The 16340-nt window shown below is 50.6% G+C and overlaps 1 protein-coding gene across 8 annotated transcripts in view; it reads right to left on the bottom strand.

The window, feature by feature from the left end:
- Positions 1–16340, bottom strand: part of Ctif (cap binding complex dependent translation initiation factor) — a 266010-nt gene that overhangs the window by 73054 nt on the left and 176616 nt on the right. For 5 of the 8 annotated variants that reach the window (XM_034518416.2, XM_034518412.2, XM_034518413.2 and 2 more), the window contains 2 exons: positions 12409–12901; positions 10788–11156 (listed from right to left, as the gene is read on the bottom strand). In XM_034518416.2, coding sequence (XP_034374307.1) covers positions 10788–11156; positions 12409–12901 — 862 coding nt within the window. The remainder of the gene's footprint in view (positions 1–10787; positions 11157–12408; positions 12902–16340) is intronic. The other 3 variants (XM_034518414.2, XM_034518415.2, XM_034518417.2) reach the window with 3 other exon arrangements.

Raw genomic sequence — 16340 nt, 5'->3', positions numbered from 1 at the left:
GTGATGCGATTAGTTTCCTGCCCCTCTTGTAGCACTGAGCTGGAGACCCACGTGACATTCCCGCCTGTGTGGCATTCCTGTCTGCTATGCAAAAAACTATCCTGTCTGTCTCTCCTTCTGATTCCCCTCTCTTCTCCATCCACCCTTGTTCACTCACTTCCTGATAAGGGCTGTAGCTGGAGGTACAGAGTCTCTTCCTGGTCACCGCTCACAGGTGGCCCAAGGGCTGTATACTTGAAGTCTACTCCAGAACACAGGTTTTACGCTCTCAGTTGGGGAAGTCTGCTTCTATGAAGCTTCTTAGATTTTCAGATGACTAGTTGATCCTTTTAGAAGCTCAAAGGGTCCACTGAGGATCTTGCTGAGGGGCAGGGAACTGATGTATATTTCCTGCACTGGCCAGCTGTCTACACAGCTTCTAGTTTCTGGGAATGAAACTACATGCCAGGGTCAAACAGTGTACCCCCAAGGGGCTTGGGAGTAAAGTCTACATGAAGTTGAGATTTTGGCAGGGTGAGTGGCAATCTTTGCATGCTTCCTTCACAGTCAATTCTGCAGCCCCTCACAATTCTTGGATTGGGGCTGGCAAGATGGCACAGTGGATAAAGGGGATTGCTGCCAAACCTGATAACTTGAGATCAATCCCCAGGACCCACTCAGTAGAAGGAGAGAACTAACTACTGAAAGTTATTCTCCGACCTTCACAACAATACTATGGCAGGCACAGATACAACACACACACACACACACACACACACTTTCTCTAAATATAACACAAGTTATTTTATCAAACAAACACAATACAATGAGATTATTAATGTAAGTGGCCTGAAAGTATTAATATCCTAACAATAACGTCTCCATTAATTCCCTGGGCTGCTAGTCTCTCATATCCATGAGTGAGTTGAACCCGTTGCCTATATAGAACCTTCAGGTCTCTACTGGTCGGTGGTTTTAAAATGAATTCTGAAACTCTGCATCTCAAGAGCCCATATCATCTCCTAGGTCCTAAGTTAAACCCCCGTTGCTTCGCCATTCCCTATTGGATCATCTTACAGATTCCTTTCAGTCTTCAACTTGATTCCAGGTGAGGTGGTACCCTCTTTCTCCCTCACACAATTTTGTTGTATCTCGACTCACTACATTTCTTCCATTAAAAATGTCCAAAAACAAAACAAAACAAAAAAAAAAACCCACAAAACCATTTGGCAGTTCTTCAAGAAGTTAAACATAAAATTACCACACGATCCAACGGCTCTACCTCTAGATAGATATCTGTAAGAATCAAATCAGGAATTCTGGTCCTCGTACATCCATGCCTCTGGCAATATTGATCACAAAAGCCAAAAGGTAGAAATACCCCCACGTGCCTGCTGGTGGAGGAACAAAATATGGTATGTACGCACAACAGCATAGTAGTCAGCCTTAATACAGAGGAAACCTGATACATTCATGCTATCACACAAGTGACGTTTAAAGTCATCATGCTATGTGAAGTAGAGAAAACATGGTATGTATGGTTCCATGTGTGCATGCAAGCGCATGTGCCTGTGAAACAGAGTAGGGAACCCTTGGAGGGACTGGGTGGTGGCCAGGGGCATGGGGGCGCACTGTTTGATGAGAACAGTGCTTAGGTTTGGGGTGACAGGGAGGTTGCTGGGCATTGTGGGTGTCCTCGATGCTGCTGAGCTGGTGTTTTTTAAGTGGTTGATGTTGTCTGTGACCATAACTTTACAAAACCGTTGAAAAACAATAATAATACGGGGGTCTCTTTTTCTCTCTTCTTCAAAACCATTTCCTCCTGTTGACTTTGGTCTGCTTGGTTCCCTGACTTGGTTCTTGCTTAGGGCTCAGCTGTACCCTTAACTTTTCAAGTTCTTTCAGTCTCTAAGGACCTGGTTTGGTCCCAGAGGAGGGTCTTGCAATAACAGAACTATTTGCTGCTTCTTTTCTTCTTCTTCTTCTTCTTCTTCTTCTTCTTCTTCTTCTTCTTCTTCTTCTTCTTCTTCTTCTTCTTCTTCTTCTTCCTTCTCCTTCTTCCTCTTCCTCCTCCTCTTCCTCCTCTTCCTCCTCTTCCTCTTCCTCCTTTTTTTGTAAAAGAGACCCTTCCCTTCAGGGCATGGCTCCCCCTCTGTGGAGGCTGGTTAAGGGTGGCCAGAAGCCTTGGTGGGTAGCCAGGGCCAGGCTGAGGAGCAGTTACATAACCTGAGGAAGATTTTTTCCACTGGGCAGTCGCTGCCAGCTTTCCAGTGGTGGCACAGCAGGTAGAGGCGCCCTGTCTGGGGCGGTGGTGCCCAGGCAGGGCTGAGATGCGCTGATCTGGAGTTGCTTAGCATAGCTCAGATTCCCAGCAGCTGCCTGGGGCAGGTGGTGGGAAGGGATCTGCTGTCTCCTGCCTGCCTGGCTGGGTGACGGAGTGGCAGCGGGAGGAGGTGCTGGGGGTGAACTGCCAGCCAGCCAGGGGTGACCCTCTGGGGCCTGGGACACCCGAGCCACCTTCTCCGATAACCCACTTATCTGAGGAACCTGCCTGGCAGCCTCAGACAGGGATGCTTCTGGCCAAGTTCTCTCAGGGGATTTAGCAGGGAAAACAGAGCTGGGGTTGGAGGTGAGGGTGTGCAATGAAGAGATGGCCTGGCCAGGAACATGGATATTGATGAAATAGTGCCTGACCGAGGAAAGCTCCCTGGGCCCAGTGACTCGAAAAACAGAACACCATGTGCTCCTCTTCAGTGGCAGGCACCTGACCGCCATCTATTTTGTCTACCCAAGGCTGCTTTGTCCTACTGTAACGGCAGACTAACTACCACATTGATTGGTGGCAGGACATTCATAACTCTTTGTCCTAAAGACACAAACCTCAGATAGGAAGAGCTTAAACAATCTAATCATTGAAGGGGGGATTGTGAGATCAAGGCCAGATGGGGTCACACAGTGAACCTCCCCCCAAACACAAAGAAGACAAAACAGAAAGGGTTTGACCCAGGTGATGTTTAGGGGTGGGAGGGGTTTCTGATCTGGAGACTGGGGTGGCTGGAAAGGAAAAACCATCAAATCCTCCCTCAGGCCTCTTCTAAAATCAATGTTTTCTAAGTGCCCACCACCTGTCTTAACCCATACTGAATCTGCATGGAAGTGAGAGATAAGCCTGGTGGCCTTTGCTTAGAGAGTGTCAGGCCTCCCACTCAACGTGTACCCACGGGGCAGCCACTGCTGTGGACCTAGATCTGAGCTGAGGGATGTGGGTACATTCACTCATTCAGTGTCTACCAGAGCCCAGAGGGCTTTTCCAGGGCAGAAACCAGGTACCAAGATGGAGTTGAACACTTAGGTTCAGCAAAGGAGGCAGCAGGAATCCCCACCACTATGTTAAGCTCCCAGGGTCTTAGCTCTGGCTCTGCAGTAAAAGTCCTCTTGCCTAGAGACCTGGGATTCAAAGGGTAGATATTTGTTCCAGGTGGCCCAGTTTCGTTTGGTTTGAGACAGTCTGCTGCCCTGTTGTCCAGGCTGGCTTGGACTTTATTATGTAACCCAGGCTGTTCTCAGACTCACAGTCCTCCTTCCCGTTTCTCAAGTGCGGGGACTGTAAGCATGTGTCAGCAAGCCGAGTGTCCAAAGCATGTTTTAACGCTCAGCTCATCAGTCTCTCTGCCCCACTGAGCACCACAGAGGTCCGCAGCCTCAGACTTAGTGCTTCAGGAAGTCACCTTGTCCTTATCCTACCTCCACAACTGAACAGCCAGAGAGATCTGGCTTAAATACTGACCTCTCTCTCTTTGAATGAGTTCCTGAGACCTGGCCGGGACCTATGTCTGGTTTCAACAGCGATAAGGAAACTGAAGGGTATGTAGCGAACCAACAACACATACACCTGGCCTACCAAAGGATGTGGTATACAGCAGGTGCTCAATAAGGTTGGGAGGAGACATAGACCATTGGGAAAAAGCAAATAAAATCTACTCACTCCCTCGAAAGGACAGACAAGGCACTTGTAGCAAGGTACAAGATTCTGATGTACTCTGGCTCCAGCATGGCTAAGGGCTGGGTATGGAGACAGGCATCAGCTCTCCCAGGTAGGGACCCAGCCTGCTACAGACTCTGCAGAGGTCCAAGCTCCTGTGACCACTGGTCTCTTGGGATACATGAGGCAAGCTTGCTTCGGGCTATCAAGGAGGGTACCAGCTTCGCATACCCTTCCCTACACTTGGCTTTCAGCAGGAATACAGACTACTCCTGAGGGTTCTCAGAGGCCAGACTTTTGAGAAAATGAGAACCTCTGTGGGCCTGGGGAATCACCCTCTGTGGCCTTCCTGTGGGGAAGGGCTGGCACTGCCTGCTAGCCCTGTGTTCTGTCCCTGCTGGCTCCAGCAGTCTTGGAGGCGAATGTGTGTATGTGGTGGTGGTTCAAGGCTCCTGCTCCAGCTCTCGAGTATGCAGAACAATGCATGTCTCTCCTGGGCATGCCCAGCCAAGTCAGCATTAATATGGTTGCAGGTGTGGCAGCAGGCAGGGAGGGAGGCGGAGGGACAGAGTATAAGGAGGTGACATGGACTGGGGTGCAAAGGAGTCTTCTCCTGGGCAGCCTTGCCCTACCAAAGTCTGAGGGGCAGAGTCAATCATTCCCTTCCCTAGGATGTTCTTCATAGTCCCCATAGATGGCTTCATGGAATGGACATTTCCAACCCCCAATCCTTGTCCTACTTGGGTAATGGGGATGGGAGCTAGCCAGATAGCGGTGGCTTTGCTAAACTTCTCTCTCTCTCTCTCTCTCTCTCTCTCTCTCTCTCTCTCTCTCTCTCTCTCTCCCTCTCTCTCTGGTGTGGTGTGTGTGTATGTATGTGTTTGTGTGTATGTGTGTGTGTATGTATGTGTGTGTATGTGTGTATATGTGTATGTGTGTATATGTGTGTATGTTTGTGTGTGTGTGATATGTGTGTGTGTAGGGGGAACTCATTTAAGAATCACACATAGAAATGGGCTTTTGTTCCCCAAAGCACTGGGGCTCCAAACTCAATGTCCTACCACTTTCTAGGGCAGTGAGGCATTTACTGAGCATCTGCTGTGTACCAGTCATGATGCCAGGAGCCTGAGAGGGATAACGGCCAGCGTTCTTGCCCTTGAGAAGTCTGCAGATCAGAACAGCTCCACTCCAGAGCCCTGACCAGCCCTGCCCTTTCTTTTTCTGGAGAATATGAGCCTTAGAGCCGGAGGGCAGGAGAGCTTTCTCTTACAACCAGTTAAAGGAACAGCCTGGTTCTTTCACCTAAGCCTGTGACTTGGGCTGAGGACAGAGGTGTGGACTGACAGAAAGCAGCCTAGGGGTAGGGTCCACATGTACTTCTAAGGGATATGATAGGGAATACATAATCTTTGGGGATTAAGGCAAGATCCTGATTTCCTGATAAGGGCAGCCAGATCAGAGGACCTGACCAATCCTTATAGAGCTAAAGGCATTCCCAGAGACCCCATAGAATTACCATCCAACTGAGTCTCTCTGTATCAAAGACCCAAACGCAATGCTGAACAGTGATCTGGCCAGAAACTCTGAGTGCCTATTCTCTAGGGTGAGACCAGCTTTTTGAGAGGCCATATTCTAGAAGGTACCAGTAGACAGCAATTTATTTTGAAATCTGGCCAAGTGCCAAACTTTGATTTCCAGTTGCCTTTACACAACAACTCTGTTGTGTTTATGACTTGGTCTAGATGAAGAGATTCACCCCTCCCTCTTTAAAAAAAAAAAAAAAAGGTATCACATCCTTCTGTTAGATGTGTTGTTAGCAACAGTTGTTAGGGAGAGCTGGGTTCAGTTACAGGCACACTGATGCCTGCTCTAATAATACTTCTCTCTGCATAGCTCAGATGCAGACACCTCTTGGCTAAACAGGGCACACACATTTCAACAGACGAGGGCTTGAACTTGTACTACCCAAGCAGATCTGGGCAAAAGAGCCCTCTCTAAGCTCAAGGGTAAGGCAGAGGGCGGTGACCAGGCAGTTCTGGGTGGAGGGGGCTCAAGCCTTTGATTCCTGTCATTCCTAAGGTCCCATAAAAAGAGGCTCACTCATTCTTCCTTCCCCATGAAACAGGAGCCCTTATTCTCCCCAGGATTGTACCGCAATCCCCTGACAAGCACCAGGGAGCTTTTCTGGTTGCTTGGGTCTGGGGTAGCCTGCAGTCTCCAATAAGAGTTAACAGTCAATGTGCAGAAGCTGGCTAGCTGGCCCATGAAGGATCTGGGAGCCTCACGGGCAGGGCAGAGCCATAGAGGTGGTTGCCGCCAGCTCTACTGGGTGGTCTAGTCAGCACTGGGGATGAAAGCAAGGCCCTTCTAAAACACATAGTGGCCATGCCAACAAATGGCAGAGGCCAAGAAGAAGGAAACAGGAAGGTGCAAGCAGGGGCAGAGGAGAAGAGGGTCTCTTCTCTTTCCAGGGTGGGGGAGTCTCAGGATGGCGAGGAACATGGCTGAGCCCAGCTCCTCACAGAAGGGAAAATGAGTTTGGAGGTGAAGGCATTGTACCAACAACTAAGGTTCCCCTCTCCTGTTTCCCCGCCACATCGCTTAGCAAAGAGCCTAGCACCTGAGAAATGAGTTTGAGCTGGTTCCTTGTATGAGGGGCCAGTTGGTGAGAGACAAGGGCGAGATGCTCCTGCTGTCTCTGGGCCTTCTTCCTGGCAGATGTTCACTTCACATGGCTCAAATGAGTTCTTTATGACACGATGTCAAGATCTACACCTGGACCTGAGGAGAACCCCAGGGCAAAGCCATAGCTCTCCATGTGATCCCAAAAGACAATGACTGATGGTCTCTGTTCTACAGAACAGAGGTCCGAAGTGTAGCATTCTCAGGCTGGAGAGCCATATTGCTAAGAGTCTGTTACCTTGCTTGCCCAGACATTAAAGTGACCCTTCCCTTATAAACTATCCAATGCTTCTGAAAAGTGTGGCTCAGACCAGCCTGGTAGTATCACTCTAAGTTTGGCAGGAATACAGAGTAATAGTGAAGACTATAGGTATATAATAGACATTTAAGAAAGAGTCACTTAAATAGAATTTTGAACACTTATGAGCATACTACTAAGAAGGGACCCATATCTAAGGTAAAGACTGGAGTCATGTGAAAACTGACTGTGTACGGTGGCATTGGTAATGGGGCTCCCTGAGGCCTATGGGACTCACGAGGGAAATTGGGGTTTCTAGGTTTCTTGACATGGTGATGGAGAGAGTCTATATGGGGGATCTACGACTATCTTCCACACCCCACTTTCTACTATGTGGGTGCTGAAGCCCAACCTGGCAGAAGTCCTGGACTTCTGCTGCAGAGTAGGCACCACATTAACGGTTGCCCCTCTCTCTGCCATGTTGCCGACTCTTGACGCCAAAGCCCATGTTGCAAGAACACTGAGCCAGGGAGGACCACACACACATCCAGAGACAGCTGCTGGGAGGGGTGTGCACAGGGCACTTCACACCTGGTCCCTCTGCAGCCCATGTCACTAAGCTGGGCCTCAGAGCCTGTATGGCAGCCACGTCAGACGCTAGGGCGACTTGCTCAGAGCCTGCCAGTTTGAACGTGGGGCTGGCTGCGGATCCAAAGTCAAGTGGGATGGAGCTGGCAGACATCAGGAACTTCAGGGTGAAAGGAGGGAGGGGCTCTGGGGGTGGTGAAGACAGACTTCCTTAGAGGCATGAAGAGGGAACGTGGGTCCCCAGGTCTGTTGCTCCTCTATTTAGACTTCCCTGTTTGGGTGGGCAAGCGGCCATGAAAGGCCACTTTCTCAGAAAGGCCTCTCCTTGGTTGCAGGGAGAAATGGCAGGGCCTGGGGAGGCTCAAGCAGATAAGCATGCTTCCTCTCAGTCACATAATCAGAGATCCATGGGTACTCAGGCACCTCACCCAGCACAGCTGAGATACTCCTCTATGAGCCCAAAGGGCTTTAGACGATCTTACCAGAGGCTCAAGTGTCAAGACCAAAGCCTCTGGTTCTACCCTTCAGAGGGTTCCCACACCGGCTCAAAGGAAGCGGGTGATGGGGACGGCTTACAGGGGAACCACACACATCCTCCAGGTAGGCATGGGACTTTTCCTGCTAGTATGGGTCACCAGGAGGGTGCACCTTTGGAGCTTACAACCTGAGTCTTGTTTGCCACCTGGGCCTCCATTCTTGACTGGGAGAAGAGAGAGGGAAGTTTCTAGGGCCTTCTTCTTGCATTAGCCATTGCTCCATCACTGTGACTGATCAGCACTGTCACTGAGCAGACAGCTAGACACAGAGTTGCACAGCAGAGTTGCACAGCAGAGGTAGTACCTGCCTGTCAGAGTCCAGGGAAGTGGGACAATGGTAACATGTACTCCTTTGTCCCTGTGGGTTCCTGAGGTTACCAGATGAGGTTCCTGTCTTTGTTGTATACGTTTAAACCCTTGGCTCCAAAGTTACTGATTGGTGTCCTTGGACACTCAGTCAGCGCTAATTATGTGACAGAACAGGGAGACAGGTACAGGGCAGAGAAGGACAGAATGCTGCAGAAACAGAGAGTGAGAGACTCTGGCAAATCTCCCGGGGGGGGGGGGGGGAGGTGGTATCTGAGTCTGAGTGGCCCTGGCAATGGGCTGAGTGTTGGGTAGAAGTGACTTCTAAACAAGATGTAGAGGTTTTTCCACTAGAGTACAGCTGGAGGCTCAGCTTGGCTGGAGGGTGGCGGAGGGGAGCAGGGGGCAGGATGTGAGTATTCCTGGGACAAGCTGGCCTCTGGAGCTGGTCATAAGGTCACTCTCATCCTTGAGTGACAACATGAGGGAAGGCGGTTTGTGAGGACAGGAAAACCTAAGATGGCTTCATTCAGGGACAGGCCTTGGAGCAGTCAGAGAAGGAGCATCTCATGGGGGTCACTAGAGTTCACTCTCAAGGCTCTGACTGCTGATACCTGAACCAGGCCTAGCCTCTGCTTCTCCAGCATTCAGTTCAGTGTTTGCTCACCCCAGTGCCCACCCAACTGTGTGTGTCCCAGCATGCTCACTTCACACGGGCATGTTAACTCTAGGGCATGCAGTAGGACTTCACTAACTTAAGCTGCCACTGGGTTCTTGCCATAGGTTCTTGAAGAAATAATCCATCTTGGTGTAGTCTCTGCAGATAATTCTTATTTCCCCGGGTGCCACAGGCCTGTGTGCCTGTCTGCTGTGGGGTTGAATGGATTGCTGGCAGCTGGCAGCCATGACCTAGAGCTTGTCCTCCATTTCTGACCCTCCTCTGAAAAAAAAAAAAATCCCCAAACCAAGTCGGAGGCCAGTCCTGCCCTTGACTTCCCTGTGCCTAGTGATGCACGGCAGACAGGCCTCTCCTGCCTGTTTGTCACCCTCTCCACTCTCCCAGGACATTCCGGCCCGCGAGGAACATGCCGATGTGCAAATCCCTCAGGTAATGCGGGAATTCATCACCAGGAGAGCAAGGGTGATCCAGGAACGGCAACCTGATCAGAGCCTGGAGCTGGTGAGAAGCTCGAGGCTGGCCAGGGAGGCTCAGGTTGCAGACAGCAAGACGCACACAGAAGAGGACAGACAGGCATGAGGCCCAGCGTACCACAGGAAGGTGGGCCAGCAGGGATCTCCCCTCTGCTTTTAGGGACGACACTGCAAACCATGAACCAGGTGGCCAGGTGCCCTGAATACATCTGTCATCCACATATAATTATGAGGGGGCTCTCTGAAGCTGCGCTGGTAGGACAATCTGGTATATGATCACCCTGTTCACCATGACTGCTGGTGGTCCCTTTAGCTCTGTCCCCTGCTTCCCTCTTCCCTCACTTCCAAGGAATTGCGTTACCAGGTAGGCCTGATGACACAACTTGTATGTAAACTGGGCTCTGTTGTGTAAAAGAACAGGAAAGACATTTTTTTTTTCCCATCCAGAGTCTCCAAAGATGGCCTTCTGGCCTGATAGGGTCACCATGTCATGCTCCACTGTCATTTTTTTTCCTGATGTTGCCAGATCTGGGGTCACCAGTCAACTGTTACCATACACAGCAGGTACTTATATAACGGGCTCAGTGTGGGTGCAGGTGCCCACACTTATTACACACTCGCCTATGGGACTGTGGTTAGACACTGGTCCACACTCATCATACACTCGCCTATGGGGCTGTGGTTAGACACTGGTCTCTGGCAATAAGAGGATGAGGAGGAGCTCTCTGGAAGGAAAGGGAGATTGGGTGGGAAGGTACCAGGTAGCAAGAAAATCTTGGATTGCCACACTTTCTTTCTACTTTGGGCTTCAGTGCCTCAACAGACAGGCTGTCCTCATCCTGTCCCACAAGGCTTTGCCATCCCTGCTCTACCAAGGGTATAGCCATCAAGCTTTTGAGGGCTGTCCTTAGGGAGGAGGAGAAGAAAATGGAGAAGGGGGAAGTTGGGAGGCCAGGGAGAAGGAGGGGGAAGAGCCAGGTCCACAGCAAGTTCATGACCGCTCAGACGCGTAGAGGTCAAAGCATAGGGCCAATAGCCAGCCTCTTATCGTGAAAATAGAGAGAGAGAGAGCGGTCGAACAAAAAGCACCTATAAAATTATATTGGTCCTCTGTAACCATGGAGCGCTCACACAAACACACCCAAATCCAGCCGCTCATCTCTCACCCCTCAATGCCTGCCTATTTTCTATAATTAATCAGGCAAGGGAGGAAGTGACTTGGGACAAGTTCAACTGCCATCAGAACTTGCAGCCCTCTCTCTAGCAATCACCCAACAATCGGAGGGGCAGGGGAGTGGAGCAGCAGCTGTCGGTGTCTGGTTACCTGGAGCGTGTTGAGGAGCAGGCTCCGGAACTTGGTCCCCTCGACCATGAAGAGAGCCATCTTGTCGCAGAGCTTGGCCGCCGTGAAGGCGAAGCTGCGGTCTGACACCGCCTTCTGGTAGATGGTCCTGACGATCTCTCCCAGCATCTCCTCAGAGTTGGTGGAGTTCTGCGCCTCCTCCATGAAGGAGGTGAGCTTGGTGTCCACGTCGCTGCTGTTATTCCTCATGCTGTTCAGGATCTCCGTCAGCCTGTCCATCTTGTTTGGCTGAGGGCTGACTGTCTCTACTGCGACTTCGTCCTGGGGGGCATGGGGGACACATAAAACACACCTCAGTGGAGCTGAAGTCTCAGTGGGATTCGGGATGTCCTGAAGGAAGAAGGGAAATCCAGAAAGAAGGGTGTGAGGAAGTGCAACTCCGCCAGAGACCCTCACACCGCACTGCACGTTGCAGACCTTTTTCCTTAGCTCTCTGATGCCCAGGGTTGACATCGTGAGTTCCATCCCCTACCCAGGATTCTCAGATACACATTTCCCCCCATTTAGCTACCAGATCCCTTAATCTAGAAATGATTTAGTGGGAATTATCAAAGATGAAGATGATAAAGAGAAAACTGGGTCAAAGAGACCAAGCTGGGGTAGAGTCAACTCCAGAACACCTGTAGTGGTGCTGGGCGTGGCCTGGGTGCAGCTGCCAGGCATCTGCTCTAAATGCATGAACCACCATGTTCTTAGGTGAGCGGCTCCAGGTAGACTTGGCCCTGGCTTAGCATCCCGTGCTGCCAGTGCTGGCCGTCCCTATGTACACAGATACTGTACATTAAGATCTTTCAATGTGCTATCCACATGGCTGGTGCTTCTTGAGGAAAATTAACAGACAACCCATAACCCCAAAAAAAACCGCTCAACCTGTTTATGACCTTAGGAGAATGGCCAGTAACTGGGGTAAGACCACAGAATGGAAAGGCAGAAAATGGCTTGAGGTTACCTCAAACTGTATGACAGAACAGACCCGTGGCCCAACGTTGCTGGCCCTCAGTTCTCCCTCCTTGGGAGCTCTGTATGGAGCTAAGGTTCCAGCTCCAGCTTTGTGGCTGTGCACACTGAGGAGATGGAGCCTTCTCTGAGCTATCTTTTCCTTGGGGTGACACGGGGACACTACAAGAACACTGGAGCCTCTTCTCACCATGTAAGGTCAAGCATAAACAACTGCTCTTCCACTCGAGAACTGAGTGGCCCGTGAGGGTGGGGTCAGAAGTGACCGCTTTTTTCTTTTCTAGTCCCCTCTAGACCACCTCTTCAGGGGAAGTTAGATTCCCTGAGCAGGGCCAATAGGACCTGGCTCCTTGCCTCACAGCATCTAGAGATTTCCCTGTGTCTCCGCCTCTTGTGGGGCACAAAATGAGGAAGAGTATTTGTTGGAAGGGTTCAAGTACAACTACTGTGGGGTGCTCCCCATGGCAATGACAACCTGGCATGGTGTGACCACCCAGCCACGGAAGCCTTTCTTCCCTTTAGAGAGGAGCCCCTGTCCCGACCACGAGGCTCCACCTGAAGCCCACCCACCCAAGTGCCTACCTCTCAGCTGTCCTCAGCAAGAGAACAAGGAAAATTCAATTACCGGTACCTTTTCTTTCAGCCTTCGTCTCAGCCTGTCTTTGGAAGACTGGAGCAGGGTGATTTTGGGACGCTCCCCGAGACGCTCGGGAAGAACAGTGTCTTTATGCTTTGTCTCAGTCTCAGGCCCCCCTGGCGGCTGAGGGGTTGGCCTCTCGGAAGCTGTTGGGGTCAGAGTGTCAGGGCTGCAGGGGGGCTCAAGGCCACTGTGTCCGGTGTCCCCCGGGCCGTCTTCAAGTTTGGGGTTCTCAACGGTCACGGTCTCTTTGGCGTTGCGGTGGCTGCCCGCTTCTCCCTTGTCTCCTGGTGGATGCTTCATGTTGCCATGATGCCAGCGTCGGTTCTGGCTGTAGCCATGGTGTGTGGACCTCCCTGAGGGGTGGGGCCCTGAGCCCCCCTGGTAAGATTTCTGGTGGTCCCTGTTGTGTTTGGCACTGCCTGGCTGATGGTCACCATGTTGTTGGGGCTTGTTCCCTCCTGGAGGTCTTTGCTGCCGTCTATAAAGAAGAGTGGAGAGGTAGACAAGAGGGGTTACAAAGTGAACTGATAGGGCCCCTTCATCCAAACAATAGAGCAGGAGATCACAGCCTGGCTCGTTAGTCATTTCAATAGTTATCCCGACCCTCCCATGAGCCATCAGAGAGAACAGAAGCAGTGTTTCATCTGTGTCACACGGTGTGCCCGTGTATGTAATACAAAACAAACATCTAAAAGGACCAACAGAAGATGTGGTGAGCCCTCCAGCCTCCAGCTATGTCCTCTGAAAGCATCATTATCTGATAATATTCATGTGTTGAAGCCCTCACTCCATTCTTCAGATTGTGTCTCTCTAGAGCCAGTTGGGATTGTAAAGATATGAGGTTGCCAAGGTGCACCCCTTAATGAATCCAAGCCAACTTGGGTCCATATTACAAGAAGCAGTCTGTACACACACAACGCACAGAAGCATCCACTGTCATCTCAAACCGAGAAGTGAGGTCTCAGGAGATCCCCACTGTGCTGACACCTCTGCACAGTGAGGGAAAAGACCCATGCTTTTGACCCGCCAGTTGCGACTCTGTTTCAGCAGCTCTGGAATAAGAATGTGGATGGATATTTAACACACAGCTTTAGACTGAGTGTTGCTCCTTAACTACATGACAATGCTTTGTGAGCAGAGACAAGCCAGTGGTAGAGTGAGCTCTGTGCCAAGAAGCATGATGGGAAGGTTTTGCTGTATGGTTGGAGGGCAGGGGCAGGGGCAGGGGCAGGGGCAGGGGCAGGGGCAGGGGCAGGGGCAGGGGCAGGGGCAGGGGCAGGGGCAGGGGCAGGGGCAGGGGCAGGGGCAGGGGCAGGGGCAGGGGCAGGGGCAGGGGCAGGGGCAGGGGCAGGGGCAGGGGCAGGGGCAGGGGCAGGGGCAGGGGCAGGGGCAGGGGCAGGGGCAGGGGCAGGGGCAGGGGCAGGGGCAGGGGCAGGAAGAAGTGTCCTCTAGGCTTGGGTATGAGGAAGTTTCTTACACTCACAGCATTATGTCCAGTTTTGGTCCCTCCCAGGGTGCCTTTTCTTAGGCTGCCTTCTGAACCCTGAGGTCACTGGAGGTACAGCTGAGAATGGCTATGTGCCCCTTAATACTGATATGGTGGTGCAGAAACCAAGAGAAAGTCAATTCGGTTTTAAGAATGAACCTACACCTTGGGATCTACCTCAGATCTCACAACCTTAGCTGCAATTATACTTTATAAACAAAGCAGATTTATTTACGTCAAGCATTCACTTCTTTGTTGTAAGCCCAGTTTCAATCTTCACTTGATAATTATTTTTTTCCCCTTCTGAAAACGTGAAGGTATGTAGGTCTATGTTAGAGGCGCTATTTCTTTCTCGTTAAAGTTAATCAGACCAGGCATGGTGGCACATGCCCGTAACCTCAGTACTTTGGAGGCAGAGGCAGGAGCCCAAGGCCAGCCTGGATGACACAGTGAGTTCCAGGTTATCCCGGGATTGCAGACAAAGACCTTTGTTTCCAAAGGCCAAACAAGGATGCATTGTATGCATGTTAAAAACTGTCAAATAAGAAGTGCAAACATTACATCGACATAAAAAGCAAAACTAAAAAATATCCCAGAAGCTGGTGAGACTGTTTAGTGGACGAAAGGACTTGCATGCAGACCTGGCAGTATCAATTCAATACATGGAATCCATGCTGGAGGGAGAGAAACAGCTCTCAAAAGTTATCCTCTGACCTACACACAGGCTGAGGCGCACGTGCAAACACACACACACACACACACACACACACACACACACACCTACATTAATTTTTTTTCTTTAAGAAAAGCCAAACAAGAGAAAAGATGATTGGAGTAGAGCTCAGTGGTCAGCGCTTGCCTGGCGTGTGGGAGGCCCTGCAGGCGGGGCTAACGCGCCACAGCAAAGCTCTTACCTAGCATGTACAAGGCCTTGATTGACACTGGGTCGGAGGCTAGAAGACACAAAACACTAGTGTCACAGAGGGCGGCCCAGGCCACATGCCTGTGATACTTTGTGATGTTTCTGATCTTCCTTTTCCAGTTACTTCCACATTGCTGGCCCTATACCCTTCCATTTTCTCTGTTCTTTGAATGTGGGCTATGCATGTATGCATGTATGTATGTATGTATGTATGTATGTATGTATGTATAGCCCGGAGGGGAACCTTGACAATTTCCTGACAGATAATGCCTGGTCCTTACAACTCTTGTTATCATTATTTAAAAATTTGAGGTGCCTCATAGCCACGACCTAAGAAAGACCTAAGACCTAAGACCTAAGAAAGGACAAGCTCTTCCCAGCCTGTCTTGAAGAGAATCTCACCTCCCATTCACCATCCCAGGGAATTCTCTCTCTTTGTCCAGCAGCCACCCCTCCAAGTAGGAAAAGAAAAAAAAAGGCAAACTTCTGTCCTCTTGAAGGACATCATTTCTACATGGCTGGCCATCAAGGGCTTTAGAAAGAAATCACCCAGGTCTCACTGTTCTTCACCTGGAGACATGGGTTGACCTGAGACGACCAGTCTGATTGGTCCCCCCCCCCCGCCCCCCAACCCAGCCTGAGAGAATGGTACTGGCTAAGAATGCACAGATGTAGTAGTTGTCTCCAGACTCATGTTTGCTGGGTGATGGTGTCTCATGGGTAAAGAGGCCATCCACAGGCTGGAGGGGATGCTAAGTAGCCCTACTGTGTGCTGAATAAAATTAATTTATTTATTCACTTTACATCCCAATTACAGCCCCCCGTCACTCCTCTCCTCTAGTCCCAGCCTTACAAATCCCCCTCCTCTTCTCCAAGGAGAGGGGAAAACTCCCCTTGGGTACCACTCCACATCGGAACATCCAGTCACAGTTGGCCTTCTCCCACTGAGGCCCTGGTCTTCATGTGGGTTCCATAACAGTTGGAGTAGAGACTGTCTGTGACTCTGTTGCCTGCCATTGGAGTCCTTTCCCCTAACTGTGCTGGATAGTTTCATGTCAACTTGACACAAGCTTGAGTCATCTGAAAGGAGGGAGTCTCAATGGAAAAAAAATGCCTTCTTAAGATTGGTTTTGTGGGCAAACCTGTAGGGCATCTTCATAATTAGTGATTGATGAAGAGGGCCCAGACCACTGTGAATGGTTCCATCCCTGGGCTGGTCGTTCTGAGTTCTATAAGAAAGCAGGCTGAGCAAGCCATGGGGGAAGCAAGCCGGTAAGCAGCCCTCCTCCATGGCCTCTGCATCAGCTCCTGCCTCCAGGCCCCTTCCCTGTTTGAGTTCCTGTCCTGACTTACTCCAATGATGAACAGTGATATGGAAATGTAAGCCAAATCAATCCTTTCTCCCTCAAGCTACTTTGGTCATGGGTATTTAATTGCAGCAATAGTAACCCTGGCTAAGACAAGTCCAGAAGGAGGATGAGATTCGGAGGAGCAGTGGCGGTGACTCAG

The sequence above is a fragment of the Arvicanthis niloticus genome, chromosome 14 (genome assembly GCF_011762505.2).
Source record: "Arvicanthis niloticus isolate mArvNil1 chromosome 14, mArvNil1.pat.X, whole genome shotgun sequence".
Taxonomy (NCBI): Eukaryota; Metazoa; Chordata; class Mammalia; order Rodentia; family Muridae; genus Arvicanthis; species Arvicanthis niloticus.
The sequence above is the reverse complement of the archived record's forward strand: the minus strand, read 5'-3'. Positions and strand labels throughout refer to the sequence as shown.